Source organism: Balaenoptera ricei, chromosome 6 (genome assembly GCF_028023285.1).
Source record: "Balaenoptera ricei isolate mBalRic1 chromosome 6, mBalRic1.hap2, whole genome shotgun sequence".
NCBI classification, from domain to species: domain Eukaryota; kingdom Metazoa; phylum Chordata; class Mammalia; order Artiodactyla; family Balaenopteridae; genus Balaenoptera; species Balaenoptera ricei.
The window spans coordinates 34,748,094-34,764,208 of record NC_082644.1 but is presented as its reverse complement, the minus strand read 5'-3'; the positions used below and the strand labels follow the sequence as shown (position 1 = coordinate 34,764,208).

Below are 16,115 nucleotides of genomic sequence, written 5' to 3'. Positions count from 1 at the left end.
GCTTCAAAGTACACCATCAAGAGAGTAAAAAGACAATCCACAGAATAGGAGAAAATTTTGCAATCATGTATATAATAAAGGACCTGTATCTAGAATACCTAAAGACTTAAAACTCAATAATAAAAAGATAAATAACCCTGTTAAAAAATGGGCAAAGGACTTGAATAGACATTACTCCAAAGAAGCTACATAAATGACCAATAAGCACATGAAAAGATGGTCAATATCATTAATCATCAGGGAAATGCAAATCAAAACCACAGTAAGATACGACATCACAACCACTACGATAGCTATAATCAAAAAGATAGACAATAACAAATTTGGCAAGAATGTACAGAAATTGTAACATTCATACACTGCTGGTGGGAAAGTAAAATGGCACAGCCACTTTGGAAAACAGCTTGGCAGTTCCTCAAAATGTTAAACACAGAATGGCCATACGACCCAGCAATCCTACTCCTAGGTATAGACCTAATCAGTAGCAATTCTGTTCTTCCACTTCATCAGGCCAAAAACCATGAAGGCATCTTGGTCTTTCTTTTTCTCATACCCTGCATATTATTCATCAGGATACTGTGTTAGCCCTTCCTTCCAAATATATCCAGCACCCAGACTACGGCCTCAACCTCACACTAAAAATAACCAGGGGATCCTTGGAGAAATGGCAGGAAAAGTCCAAATAAATCTGGGACATCATGTGCCAGGAAGCAAGGAAGTAATCAAAGACTACTGGGGCCCTAGAACATAGGAGCCAACTCAAAGAGGCTCTCACTGACCTGAGATGATATAATTTGAGCATCAAAAGAAGTATTTATATAATGAATTAAAACATTAAGTAAATGAAACAAATAGAATAATAGAGAACAGAATAGAGAGCCCAGAAATATACCCACACAAATATAGTCAACTAATCTTTGACAAAGGAGTAAATACAATTCAATGGAGAAAGAATAGCCTTTTCAACAAATGGTGCTCAAACAACTGGACATCTACATGTAAAAAAAACTGAATCTAGACACAGGCCTTATACTTTTCACAAAAATTAACTTCAAAATGGATCATTCACCTAAATGTAAAACATAAACTTCTGGAAGATAATGCAGAAGAAAATCTAGATGGCCTTGGGTTTGGCAATGAGTTTTTAGATACAAAAGCACAATCTGTGAAAGAAAAAAATGATGGTGGAACTTCATTAAAATGAAAACTTCTGCTCTGAAAGACAATGTTAAGAGAATGAAAAGACAAGCCATAGACTGAGAGAAAATATTTGCAAAATGCATATCTCATGAGGGACTTGTTTCAAATAAATGAAAATGCATGAATTAATGATGGTAAAAAACAAAACAAACAAAAAACAACAACTCACTATTGAAGGTGACAGGACACTAATTTATTACTCTGAACATTTATAAATAAAGCTTTATCCTGCCTTTCCTGTATGATATGGTGAATGAAAGTTTGTATTTATTGAGGAAGTTTAGACAATTAATGTAGAAGTGGTGATATAGTTAGAAAATCATCATTTCTCAATTTGAAATGAAATAATGGATCTAGACAATGATCATCAATAGATGCTAAAACCATTAGGTGAAAAATTGATGGGAAACATTCTAATGAAGGGACCCTTAAAATCATTAAAAGTGGAACTGATCAATTAAATATCATTAAAGGTGGGATAAAACATTATGTGTCCCATGAGGTAATGCAGTAGAAGGAACCCAACATCACCAATAAACTGATGTTGCCAGAAAAATTGAATCTGAATCTGATCAAGGCTCTAGGACCAACTACCAGTTTATGGAAAATAGGGGAGACAGAGAAACATACTACATGACACCACGTATAAGCAATCTTCCTTCCTTCCTCCTCAGTCTCACTTGCTGAAAGCCCCCATGGCACCCAAGAAGCCTTCATCTTACCTCTTCTGCTATGCATGCAGAGAAGTGTTGAAGAACACTTGTAATAAAGATGTTTGTAAGATCACTAAAACAAGAAGTCCTCATCTGCGAGGCAGAGAACCCCAGTGCGGCTGGGCAGCTCTGAGGGTTACTGAAGGCATCCCCACGCTGCAGGTGGGCTCAGAGACAGGCCAAGAGGATATGTGGCAACACAGCAATAGCACCTACCACAGGGAGTTTTAATACAAATTTAAGATAATTAAGGAAAATTGACTGTCCTAATCCCAGAAGGAAACAACAAAACAACTAAAATATGTAACTAAAAACAGTATTGGACATTTTGTTTTTCACAACAACCACAATCTGTCCTTTCCAAACAAGAGTGAAAGGCAACAGGCCTAATTTCACATTTCTCAGTTTTGTATGTACGTTCTCCTTCTGGTCTACCTCCTACCTGCCACTTTTCTTCTCTCCCTATACAAACAGGTTTCCTTCCATTTCTGTCACACTTTGGTCAGACTTTATTTTCTCATTATTCACATCTTTTTCATAAGGTTTGTCACCCTAATGTGTGTTCATTAGTCTACATATTTCACACCACGTTTTCCAATTTATAGGATGACTTGGTCTTTGTACACTTCTATTTTCATTTGCGCAGTGACTTTTAACAGAGTAGTCAAAGGACCATAAAATAAATGCAAATGCAGATTTCAGAAGTATATATCACATACCTGAAAATAACATCTGTCATTTATTTTTCCTTGTACCAAGCCTGACCTACACCAAATCTGACAGAATATTCCTGCTTTTATAAAACTGTGATGAAATCAAAAGTTACACAGAACCATATTCGTATAAATGAATCTTCCTGAATAAATCATACCTTCTCTATCTTGATTTCTACAGATCTCACATTCTATCTTCAGACTTGAATATAAAGAAAAATATATCAGCTTTTTAACATTTCTAAAGCATTATCAAATTAAGTTCAAAACTCTACCTTAAAAAAAAAAACAAAACTCTACCTTATTTTCTTAAACTATGGAATATTACTGTCTTCTATATGTAGCCCAAGCAATATCTTGAAAAATCAAAGCTGGTCTTTGTGACACTAAAAGCAAACGAGTGAAGAACCTCCGATCAACCATTATCCTGCACTTTACCTTAATTTACTTGTGCTTAATAATCCACTTATGTGGTTTCCAACGTAGAGGAGAGGCAGAGGAAACAGCTTCAATAAAAAAAAGAAAGAATATTTGGTTAGTACTCCAATAACATTTTCTTTCATATATAAAAATGGTGACATTCACTCCCCATCAGTAAGCAAATCATTCTGAGTTCCTTTCCTTGCAATGACTAAATTTTCCAGAATCCAGAACACATCATGAGTTTCTCCATGTGATCAAAAAATAGTTAGGTAGGAAGTGATATCCATAATCATGGTGGTGGTGTGGAGGCTGGATAGAAATGGAAATCTTGATCTTGCCCACATTAGTAGACTATTTCCCTAAAAGAAAGCTCTGAACAAGCACCTCTCTTAGGTGGAGACCCCTAGCCAGGTTGGTGAGTTGAGGATGGGTGTTTATCACTTATAAACTATATAAATATAGTTTATGAATGAGATTCAGAAGGCCATTGAAAAAGTGTGCAAACTTCTGTTATCTATGCATATATGCACTTTTCTGGACAAAGGCAAAGGTCTATATCCCATTGACGTGTCACACAGTTGGTGACACTTTCAAAAAGTTGTGTATACTGGCCACATTACTTTGGAGTTACTTTATTTGTTTTAAACGCCTAGAATAATTAAATATCTACCAAGGTTAAACAATGTAGCTTGTACTTGAATTAGGTTTACCGAGCTCTGAGCTCCTGAATTATTTTCTGATTGTTAAGAGAAATATTATTCAGAACACACTGAAAAAGAGACAAAATGTAACACCTATGAAAAAAAAATCCCTTCATAAGCTCATATGATAACTTTTAAGAACTTTTTAACTAATATAATACTCCATAGCTATCAAGATGAGTCCAACATTTCTTTTTCCACTAAAAAGACACTAAGCATGCAACTCATATATCTTCTGAAAGATTTTTAAATACTATGTGTCATCTGCAAAAAAGTTACAGAATTTCTTTATTAGGAAATTTGCTCAAGAAACATAAGCAAGATAATAGATCCAGGACCTTCCCTTTTATTCATCAACATAGTAAATGAAAAATGTTTGGGCCTGCCATATCAGTAAACAAAGGATGTTGCAGCCTGATGGCTTGATAGCCACTACAACCCCCCTGAAAGTGAGCCCTGAGGGAACTGAGGATGGAGACAAACGGGCTGCCCACTGCCAAGCCCTCAGTCACTGCAGTCACCTTAGGAGACTCAGGATGGAAAGGAAGAGGATACTGGTCCCAGATAGCTAAGGTCATATCAAAGGAATAATTTCAATGAGCCCAGACTCTTGCATCTTCCCATACATAGAAAAGCACCAAATTCATTAGCTTGAGACACTATCTGGCTTTCTTTAACTAACAGTAATCTTTTGAAGTTCCAACTACCTGGTCTTTGTTGCAAAAACTCCTGTATATGCTGGCCCTTCCCTCACCTCTTTGGAGCAGTCCCTCAGAGCCTCCTGAGCTATCTGAGAGACTGCCTCCTGGGCTTAAGTCCTCTTTTTGTCCGCAAAATAAAACATAATTCTCAACTTTTACGTTGCACATTTTTTTTCAGTCAACAACATTCTGGTTAACAGTGTACAACTGACTCAACAATCACACAGCTGGTGATATTACAACTTTAGAGGTTCTTAAGTATTGAAGAGAATCAGTTGTCCCTATTTCCATATACAATTCAAAATAAAGACAGTACTGACTTCTAGTTTCTGGTAACCATGGGCTAAATTATTTGTGCTAATTCCCCTGCTGATTAATTAATATATTAATTAATCAACTTTATAATTTGATAAGTTAGATATGCCTGTTTTGAATTCCAGGGGAACACTAAAAGAACTGAAACAGAGGAGTTCCACCGTGCACAATTAAACACTTTAATTCACCAGTAAGATTTAACTAATTTAAAATTTTAGGCACCTATGGGAATTCCCTGGTGGTCCAGTGGTTAGGGCTCTGCACTTCCACTGCAAGGGGCATGGGTTCTATCTCTGGTTGAGAAACTAAGATCCCGAATGCCGCGAGGTGTAACCAAAAAAAAAAAAAATTTAGGCACCTAATCATACAGCCTCAAAATACATAAAACAAAACAAAAAACCTGGCAGAAATACCAAAAGAAATAGACAAATCCATAATCAGACATAATGGCTGTAGCAATATCTCTCTTCTCACATACTCTTAAAATGTGACTTTGACACTCCCTTCCATCCAGAGGTAGGGTCTATGTCCCTACAGCAAAAGGTAACTGGAACACAGAAAAAAGGCATCTCAAAAAAACCTACAGCAAACAATACACTTAATGGTGAAATATTAAAAGCTTCCCCTTTGAGATCAGACAAAAATGCCCAGTATTTCCATTTCTATCAACATTGCACCGTAGGTCCTGTGCTATACAGTAAGGCAAGTAAAAGAAATGAAAGCTAGAATGTTGCAGATACAAAGACAATATACAAAAGAAAGATAAAAATATGTACCTGAGAAGTAGAATATGTCCTGCCATATCAGTAAACAAAGGATGTCACAGTCATCAGCCATTGCAGCCACCACCTTTGCAGCCACAGCCTATGGTGAGCTGGTGAGCCCTGAGGAAACTCAGGATATAAAAACACAGGATACTGGTCCCAGATAGCTGAGATGCATATCAAAGGAATGATTTCAATGAGCCCAGACTCTTGCATCTTCCGATATATAGAAAAGCTCTAAATTCCTTAAGTTGACATATCCGGTTTTCTTGAATTAACAATAATCTTTTGACGTTCAGACCACCTGCCCTTTGTTGCAAAACTCCTATATGTCCTGGCTCCTCACCTCACCTCCTCAGAGCAGTTCTCTCACAGTTACTTGAGATGCTGCCTCCCAGGCTTGAAGTACTAAAAATTCCCGCCGAATAAAACATAACTCTCAACTTTTACGTTGTGAATAATTTTTTAGTTGATATACTTCTAACTTTCTAAATAATCTGGGGGTTTTTTGGCCGTGCCACGCAGCATGCGGGATCTTAGTTCCCTGACCAGGGATCAAACCTGTGCCCCCTGCAATGGAAGCGTGGAGTGCTAACCACTGGACGGCCAGGGAATTCCCCTGTTTTTAAAAGATACATGCAATAGCAAAAAAAAAAAAAAAAAAAAAGATGTACCTCAGAACAAATCTAACAAAAACTGTTAGAACTCTATAGAGAAAATTATAAAACTTTACTGAGGGCAATTAAAGAAGGGGTATGTATACCATGTATATGGATTGTACGATTCAATACTTTAAAGACATCAATTCATTCCAAAGTGCTTTAGAGCTTCAATGCAATTCCCGTCAAAATCCCAGAAGGTTATTTTTCATGAAACTTGACAATCTGCTTCTAATATTCACATAAAAATGTGAAGAACCAAGAAGTTAGGAGGAAAGACTTGCTCTACCAGATAGCAAGACTTTGCATAAAGCAATAGTAATTACGACTGTGAGGTAATGGTGCAGAAACACAAATAGACAAATGAAAAAGCATGGAGAGCTTAGAAACATATGTGAACAATAGTACCATGATATAAGTGGCACAATATTAAGGATAAACTTTTCAGTTGAGTCTGTGACAAATGAAAAAATAAATGAAATTGTACCATTACCTCACACCATCCATAAAAATCAACTCCAAGCAGATTAAAAACCTAACTCTGAAAAACAATATATCTTTTATCTAGAAAAATATCTTCATAACCTCAGAGTAGGGAAGAATTTCCTAAATAAGAAAAATAGTGATTAATTATTAAGGAACAGACTGATAAAATTTAACTATTTTAAAATTAAGATTCCTTTTCATGATAGGGAATACATGATAAAGGAATACAAGATAAATACATAATAAAGAAAATAAAAAGATATGAAACAGAGCAGGAAAATATATTTGTAATGCTGTATATAACTAACAAGAGGACTATCATTAACATATTTTTTAAAACTCCTACACAAATCAGTAAGAAAAAGACATCAACCCAACAGAAAAATGGGCAAAAGTCTTGAACAAGTATTTCACAAAAGAGGATACCCAAATGGGCACTAAAAAATGAAAAGGCACTCAACCTCATTAATAAACAGGGAAACCCAAATAAAAGCCAAGAAGATGTCATTATGCACCCACCAGATCAGCACAATTTAAAATGACTGGCATACCAAGGATTGGCAAGAATGAGGAGCAATAGGGACCTTCATGCACTTTTGTCAGGAGTGGGAACTGGTACAACCACTTGGGGGAACAGTTTGCCATTATCTACTCAAGTTGACAATATGCTCACCCTAGGAGTCAGCAGTTTCACTTCTTGATAAGCTTCCCAAAAAACTCATGCACATGTGCTGTTTTGGACTGAATTATATCTGCTCAAAATTCACATTTTGAAGCCCTAGCCCCCAGGTGACTGCATGCAAAGATAGGGCCTTTAAGGAGGTAATTAAGGTTAAATGAGGTAATAAGTGTGGGGTCCTAATCCAATAGGACTTGTGTCCTTATAAGAAGAGGAAGAGACACCAGGAGTGCATAGGCACAGAGTAAAGGCCACGTGAGGTCACAGTGAGAAGGCAGCTGTCTATATGCCAAGGAGAAACTCTCATCAGAAACCAACCCGGTTGGCACCTTGATCTTGGACTTCCAGCCTCCGGAAGTGTAAGAAAATAAATTTCTGTTAAGCCACCTAGTCCGTGGTATTTTGTTATGGGAGCCTTAGGTGACTAATACTTGTGCACCAAGATCCAACTATCAGTATGTTCAGAACAGTACTTTTTATTTTTCTAGGGCCCAAACTAGAAACAACCCCAATTACCATCAACTGTAAAACAGATAAATAAATTGTAATATATTTATACAATGAAAATAAAAGAATACAGCTACACACAACAATGTGGATAAATCTTACCAACATAATATTATGTGAAAGAAGCAAGATACAAAAGAATATATAGAGTTTAATTCCCTTTATATAACATCCAAAAATAGGCAAACCTAAACTACATAATTCAAGGATACATAAAAATTTAGAAAACTTACAAAGAAAGCAAGAAAATTATTACTACAAAAGTCAGAATAGTGGGTAAGAAGGAATTTGTGATCCCATCTCATGACCTAGGTAATGATTACAAGGGTGATTATTCATTCAACTACACAGTCATGTATGATGCCTTTTCTCCTATGTCTAGATCATATTTCACAATTGTTCAAAGTATTTAAAAATTATATCATAAGCTAAGTGTAAGCAAGCCCAACAATATTCTGATTTTTCTTTTGATGATTGGGTTAATATCTTTCCTATACTTCAATATTTTTTTCTCTTTTTGTGGATGTCCCTGATTATTGAAGCAGGAAGCATGTGCTTAGTCGACCTGATGAATAATCCAGAGCTAGATGCCAGTGTTTTTCCAGGCCTTAGAGACATGGCAGTGAACAAACCATGTGAGGTCCTCACTCTCAAGGAACTGCAGTCTGATTTAACCTCCCTAAATCCAAAAATGTCACCATGATCAATTTAATACCACCTGTCGTATGGGCTTGCTCTAGGAATTAAATGTCTGGCCTCATGCATGTCACCCAGCAACTGTACAATAAAAGTTAGCTCCATTCCACATTCCCAGGAAGGAATGGCAGGTCTCATGTTTCTAGTTCCACCGTGGAAAAAAACCTACGTATATCAAAATGTGTTTATTCATCATTCTACTCACAACTGTTATCAATCCAAGCTAAAAATGAAAATTTAAAACAGGGATCAACAAATTGAGAGGGCCCAAGAGATAAATCTAACTCATCTTTTATTTATGCAAATAAAGTTTTATTAGAACACAACTACACCGATTCATTTATATACGTATCATCTACAGCTGCTTTCATGGTACAGAGCTGAATAGCTGCAGCAGAGATGGTCTGGCCCACAAAGCCTAATTATTTGCTATCTGGTCCTTTACCAAATAAGCTTGCCAATTCCTGTTAGAAAGCTTTGCCATTTCAGAAGACACATAGTATTTATTTAATATCCATTGCTAAGCACATACTTTTACTATTATTATGTTACATTAGTGGACCACTGAATGATATGAAATCTTTATTAAGAAGTTTCTACCCACTGCCAGCAGGAAGCACAGTGTGTATAGAAACGGACCTGTACTCTAAGATCAATTTGTAATTCTATAGCATTTCTACATCTTCCATCATAGCTATATGTACTTTCCATCACATACCTTAATAGGAATTTTCTTGTCAAAATCAGGGAAGTGAATTACTTTATTTAGCTTGGACACATATAGTATCATTATGGTAACTGCCATCTAAAGAAAAGGGAAGAGAAAAACTTCAGCAAAATATCTGGAAAGACTATTTGAGGTACAAACACATCATCAAAAGAAAAGAGATTCACCAAAAATATATATATATCTGAAAAGTCCATTTTCTAGGTTCTAAAAAAATTATTATTCCTTGAAATATTAAAATTGTTTTTCTTGCCACCGTATAGATTGCACCAGAACTATAGGTAAAAAGTATAACATCAAATATAACGTACACACGATATCTCAAGGGGCTCAAGGAACGACAACAGCGGGAAAAAGGAACAGTGTCCCCAAAACTGACCAGAGTGACCACAGTCGGTGAGGCTGCTTGTTGATCCTGGACCATCCTTCCTATGTACTGAGCATATGGTCACCTTACCCCAGAAAGTAAGTGTGGGGATGAAAGGAAGGGGGAAGGGAGGCAAATTCCACACATAAACATATTTTGTAAAGTATAGTATTTCTATAACACATAAGTCAAATTAAGAGGAAAACAAATTTTAAAAGGGATTTATTTTTCTCTCCAATCTAGCCGGTGTTGCAAAAATATCTCATTCAAATGCTATTAATCTGGATTACACCAGGTATATCAGAAATACTCCAGATTATTATTATAAAATAAAAAGTTTTAATATCATCTTTCTACACAAATTTTAGAACTTACTTTTCTCCACATTAGGATGCAAAAATTTAAGGTCTCCTTCAAAATGATTATCATCCTAAACCTTGAGCCTGAGTGTACAAAGTTAATACTTATAATAGATTTATATAACTCAAGCCCACCCTGAATTATAATTGTAGTTTGTATATATGACTTACTTTATAATTCTTACAGAAATATACCAACACTTATTTAAAATATTCTGCAATTCAGACTTTTAAAATTTGGTCTGCTGGCTTCTTCCTCCACAAACTGCAAATCATAAATGTTTTTACCTTAATCGAGTACAATCCAGTGAATTTATTTACCTTGGGCATTACAAAGGGCACATTACCACATACTATTGATCTTTTAAAGTACTTTTTAACATATTTTCACATTGAACCATAAAGATATAAATTTTTTGACCTTAAGGAAAGATATTGTTTCCTCGTGATTTTTTTCTCCCTAAAATGATGTGCAAAGAGTACCTTATTAGCAAAACATTTAACTAGAATAATGTTTAATCATATAAATTCCAGATTCACAATTTAAAATTTAGTTAACAGATACAATTTTTATAATTTTAAGTTTTTCTCCTTATAAACTAAAGGAAAACAAAAGCAAAAAAACTTTGGTGCCTGTTACCACGTGCCTACTAGAAATCATCAGCATATGACCAAAAAAGTAAAAAAGCCACAAATTAATATTAACGGAAAATTTCAGAAACAGCCAAATGGGGTAAGTTTGAAAGTTTATCCAAGTTTATCCTTACACTTGAGAACAAACATCACAAACTCCAGGAAGGAAACTGCAAGCATGTTTTGTTTGGCCTGTAGAGAGTTTTATGAAAATATGAATCTGTTGCCACCATTTACAAATTAGGGGGTTTGATGTAAAAATTAGATTTCCCTGATCCCTAGTGGGCCTCACCTCATCTCCCTAACCCTTTTCTTCTCAGGCACAGTGGCTTAAACCGTGCACACTCATCTGTTACCCAGCAGACCTTGGAGGCTTTCAGTCTGCTGCCCCCTTGCTTTAGAGTAATTAAATTCTATTAAGGAAGTTAAAATTAGTTGTTTTTTCCTACAAATACAACTGTTCCTAAATGGTAAAATGAAATAAGATGTGTGTCAATACTTCATGTTGTTTCACCAAGAGTACCATAGTCCTCTGCCAGCTGAACAAATTCGTAAACCACAGTCTTAAACAAAAGCACTTAAAATTTCATCATGTGTACTGACAACTAATTAAGAGGGTAATTTTTTTTTTTCACTTACCTGTCCAATTCCAAGAACAATTGGTGATGGGAAACTACAAAGAATATAGAATAACAAATAATATTAGCAACTGATAAAAAAAGTTGAAGACAATATACAACACATAATGATAGGAGTTATTAAAAAGTCTTAGACTTTTTTTTCAGTCTTAGTGAAATTGTCAAATTTGTTCACTTTTCATTTGTTCATTTCTTTTCCATTTTTTAAACTGATCATTGCTAAACTTGGCAAACTTCTATTGCCCCTTGAGGCAGACTGTCATATTAACAAACAACAAAATTGTATACGTAGAAAGCTAAAGTAATCTGGGGATAAATTACTAGAAATAATAAATAACTTTAGCAAGGTTACTGGATACAAGACGAACACATGAAAAAAATCATTTCTATGTCTATATATCATAAAAACACAAAGAACATAAAATTTTAAAGGTATTCATTTACAATACCACCCAAAAAACATCAAATAACACTAACTGGGTATTTTATGGTAATAAGGAATTATTTTTACTTTTATAGGCATGAAATAATATTGGGGTGGTAGATTTTTTTTTTTAAACAAAAAAGTCCCTCTTATCTTTCAGAAATTCATATTGAAATGCATATGACAATATATTTTTAATTTGCTTCAAAATAATTTTGGGGGAGAGGTTGGGATTGAGAGGAGGAGTGATATAAATTTAGCAAGGTTGTTGAAACTGGATGATGGCTACATGGAGATTCATTATACGGTTTTCCTTTTTTCAAAATAATATACCCAGGTACAAATCTAATAAAAGATTTCTAAGAAATACCTCTACATAGAAAACTATAAATCAATATTTTAAAAATTAAAGAAGCCCTAAATAAATTTCATGGATTAGAATCAATATTGCAGTGAACCATTATCCACAAACTGACCTATAAAATCAAATCTCTCTGTAAAAACACGAGCAGGTATTTTGTGGAAACTGACAAACTGATCCTAAGACTGAATGCAAAGGCAAAAAGCAAACATGATCCAAGATAATCCTGAAGAAAAAAAAAGTTGGAGGAATGACTCTACTGGATGCCAGGATTCTTTTTTTTTTTTGGCTGCGCCACACTGCATGCAGGGATCCTAGTTGCCCGACCAGGGACTGAACCTGTGCCCCGCAGTGGAAGCATGGAGTCCTAACCACTGAACCACCAGGGAAGTCCCCAGGATTCATTTTAAAGTTACAATAAATGAGAGAGTGCGGTATTTGCACAATGATAGTCTAACAGGACAAAGCAAGAGAACACAGATGGGGACAGATACACACCTTTATGGAAACCTGATTCATGACAAAGATGACCATGCAAACAGTAGGGAAAGGACGGTCTTTTAACAAATGGCCCTAGGTAACTGGAATCAGAATCTTAACCCCTACCTCATACCATACTTAATAAGGCGGCACATCACTTCGCCGGGCTCACTCATTTTCCAGCCCTTCACTGGCTCCCAGTCATTCTCTCAGTCCACTAAAAAAGGGGAAATATCACCTAAAAAACCACCACCACCAACAACAACAACAACACCTCAGCCCTCAATCTGTATGTCAAAGGGAAACATACCTATTTCAGATAGGGTAAGAAAAGAATAAAGAACCAACCTACCTTATCAGAGAAAACCGAATGACTGCCTGGACAGCACCACCGTGAGAATAAAATGAACTCTAATGGATGCCAGATGCGTCACCCAGACACCCTCTTCTGGACTGAAGCACTCATTCCCCAGTTGCTCAAGAGCAACCTCAGCTGAAGAAAGCTGCCTTGCCAATAGCACCCCAACTCCCTGAGAGCAGCCTGTGTTCCAAGCCTGTGTGTCTATGCAGGGGTATAAAAGCCAGGGGCTTTCACCCCAATTCAAGACAACTCTGTAGAGCCATTCCAGCTCCAGAGGCCCTGGGATCAGGCTTTGTTGTGATAAAGCACAGCCCAGCTTCTCCCTCTACCTAATCCTGCTTCCCTCACTCCCCAACAGGAGTGGGTCCCAAGAGCTCCGCCCAGTATACTTCCCCTGTATCTGAGTCTCCTTACCCAGGAATACAACCTGCAACATGAAGCAAGATAATAAAACTACAACATAAACAAACAACAAAACAACAACAACGAAAGGCTTACAGAAGGAAGACAAAGAGCTCAGCCTAGAAGAGAACATAACACAGGGAGAGAAGGCACCCTTTATAATTGCTTCCAGCTAAGAAACACCTTAATAAGAAGATATCAATAGGGGCTTCCCTGGTGGCGCAGTGGTTGAGAGTCTGCCTGCCAATGCAGGGGACACTGGTTCGAGCCCTGGTCTGGGAAGATCCCACATGCCGCGGAGCAACTGGGCCCGTGAGCCACAACTACTGAGCCTGCGCGTCTGGAGCCTGTGCTCCGCAACAAGAGAGGCTGCGATAGTGAGAGGCCCGCGCACCGCGATGAAGAGTGGCCCCCCGCTTGCCGCAACTAGAGAAAGCCCTCGCACAGAAACCAAGACCCAACACAGCCAAATAAATAAATAAAAATTTTAAAAAAAAAAAAAAAAAAAAAAAAAAAAAAAAAAAAAAAAAAAAAAAAAGAAGATATCAATAAAACAAGAGCTCAAAATTGAGATAACAAAGCAACCAAGTGAGATGAAAAGGGAACCTACAGATCTAAGGAAGGCAACTGAGGATCAAAACAACATAACTGGGGGAGGACCTTCAAGATGGCGGAGGAATAAGACATGGAGATCACCTTCCTTCCCACAAATACATCAAAAATACATCTACACGTGCAACAACTCCTACAGAACACCTACTGAAAGCTGGCAGAAGACCTCAGACTTCCCAAAAGGCAAGAAAATCCCCACGCACCTGGGTAGGGCAAAAGAAAAAAGAAAAAACAGAGACAAAAGAATAGGGATGGGACCTGCACCTCTGGGAGGGAGCTGTGAAGGAGGAAAAGTTTCCACACACTAGGAAGCCCTTTCACTGGTGGGGACGGGGTTGAGGGGGGGGGAAGCTTCACAGCCATGGAGGAAAGCACAGCAACAGGGATGCAGAGAGCAAAGCGGAGAGATTCCTGCACAGAGGATCATTGCCAACAAGCACTCACCAGCCTGAGAGGCTTGTATGCTCACCTGCAGGGGCGGGTGGGGGCTGAGAGCTGAGGCTCAGGCTTCGGAGGTCAGACCCCAGGGAGAGGACTGGGGTTGGCGGCGTGAACAAAACCTGAAGGGGGCTAGTGCATCACAGCTAGCCAGGAAGGAGACCGGGAAAAAGTCTGGACTTGCCTAAGAGGCAAGAGACCATTGTTTCAGGATACACGAGGAGAGGGGATTCCTTCCCTGTCTACCCACAGAGGGCAGAGCACCACCTAAACAAGCTCCAGAGAAAGGCACGAGCCACAGCTATCAGTGTGGACACCTGAGACGGGCATGAAACGCTAACACTGCTACTGCAGCCACCAAGAAGCCTGTGGCAAGCACAGGTCACTATCCGCACCTCCCCTCCCAGGAACCTGTGCAGCCCACCACTGCCAGGGTGGTTACAACGTCATGCTGTTACAACGTCACGTTGTTACAACATCACGCTGTTACAACATCATGCCAGCCTCTGCGGCTGCAGGCTCACCCCACATTCTGTACACCTCCCTCCCCCCAACCTGAGTGAGCCAGAGCCCCCTAATCAGCTGCTCCTTTAACCCCCTCCTGTCTGAGGGAAGAACAGACTCCCTCAGGCGACCTACACACAGAGGCGGGACCAAATCCAAAGCTGAACCCCAGGAGCTGAGTGAACAAAGAAGAGAAAGGGAAATCTCTCCCAGCAGCCTCAGGAGCAGCGGATTAAATCTCTGTAATCAACTTGATGTACCCTGCATCTCTGGAATACCTGAACAGACAATGAATCATCCCAAAATTGAGGTGGTGGACTTTGGGAGCAACGGTAGACTTGGGGTTTGCTGTATGTGACTGACTAGTTTCTAATTTTTATGATTATCTTAATGTAGTTTTTAGTGCTTGTTATAATTGGAGGGTTTGTTTATTGGTTTGGTTGCTCTCTTTCTTTTTTTTTTTTCTATCTCTTTCTTTTTTTCTTACCTTTTTAATTTTAATAATTTTTTATTTTAATAACTTTATTTATTTTTTTCTTGCTTGCTTGCTTTTTTTTCTCCCTTTTCTTCTGAGCCATCTGGCTGACACTTGGTACTCCAGCCAGGTGTCAGGTCTGAGCCTCGGAGGTGGGAGAGCCGAGTTCAGGACATAGGACCACCAGAGATCTCCTGGTCCCACATAATATCAATGGGTGAGAGCTCTCCCAGAGACCTCCGTCTCAACGCAAAGACCCAGTTCCACTCAACGACTAGCAAGCTCCAGTGCTGCACACCCCATGCCAAACAACTAGCAAGACATGAACACAACCCCACCCATTGGCAGAGAGGCTGCCTAAGATCATACTAAGTTCACAGACACCCCAAAACACACCACTGGACGTGGTCCTGCCCACCAGAAGGACAAGATCCAGCTTCATCCACCAGAACACAGGCATCAGTCCCCTCCACCAGCAAGCCTCAACAAGCCACTGAACCAACCTTACCCACTGGGGGCAGATGCCAAAAACTACAGGAACTACAAAACTGCAGCCTGCAAAAAGGAGTCCCCAAACACAGTAAGTTAAGCAAAATGAGAAGGCAGAGAAATATGCAGCATATGAAGGACTGAAGTAAAAATCCACCAGACCAAACAAATGAAGAGGAAATAGGCAGTGTACCTGAAAAAGAATTCAGAGTGATGATAGTAAAGATGATCCAAAATCTTAGAAATAGAATGGAGAAAATATAAGAAATGTTTCACAAGGACCTAGAA

The 16,115-nt window shown here is 38.1% G+C and overlaps 1 protein-coding gene across 3 annotated transcripts in view; it reads right to left on the bottom strand.

The window, feature by feature from the left end:
* The window catches only part of SLC35D2 (solute carrier family 35 member D2), a 66,095-nt gene that overhangs the window by 38,066 nt on the left and 11,914 nt on the right, over window positions 1-16,115 (bottom strand). For all 3 annotated transcript variants that reach the window (XM_059926308.1, XM_059926309.1, XM_059926310.1), the window contains exons 2-4: window positions 11,283-11,316; window positions 9,276-9,362; window positions 3,065-3,132 (exon numbers count right to left, since the gene is read on the bottom strand). In XM_059926308.1, coding sequence (XP_059782291.1) covers window positions 3,065-3,132; window positions 9,276-9,362; window positions 11,283-11,316 — 189 coding nt within the window. The remainder of the gene's footprint in view (window positions 1-3,064; window positions 3,133-9,275; window positions 9,363-11,282; window positions 11,317-16,115) is intronic.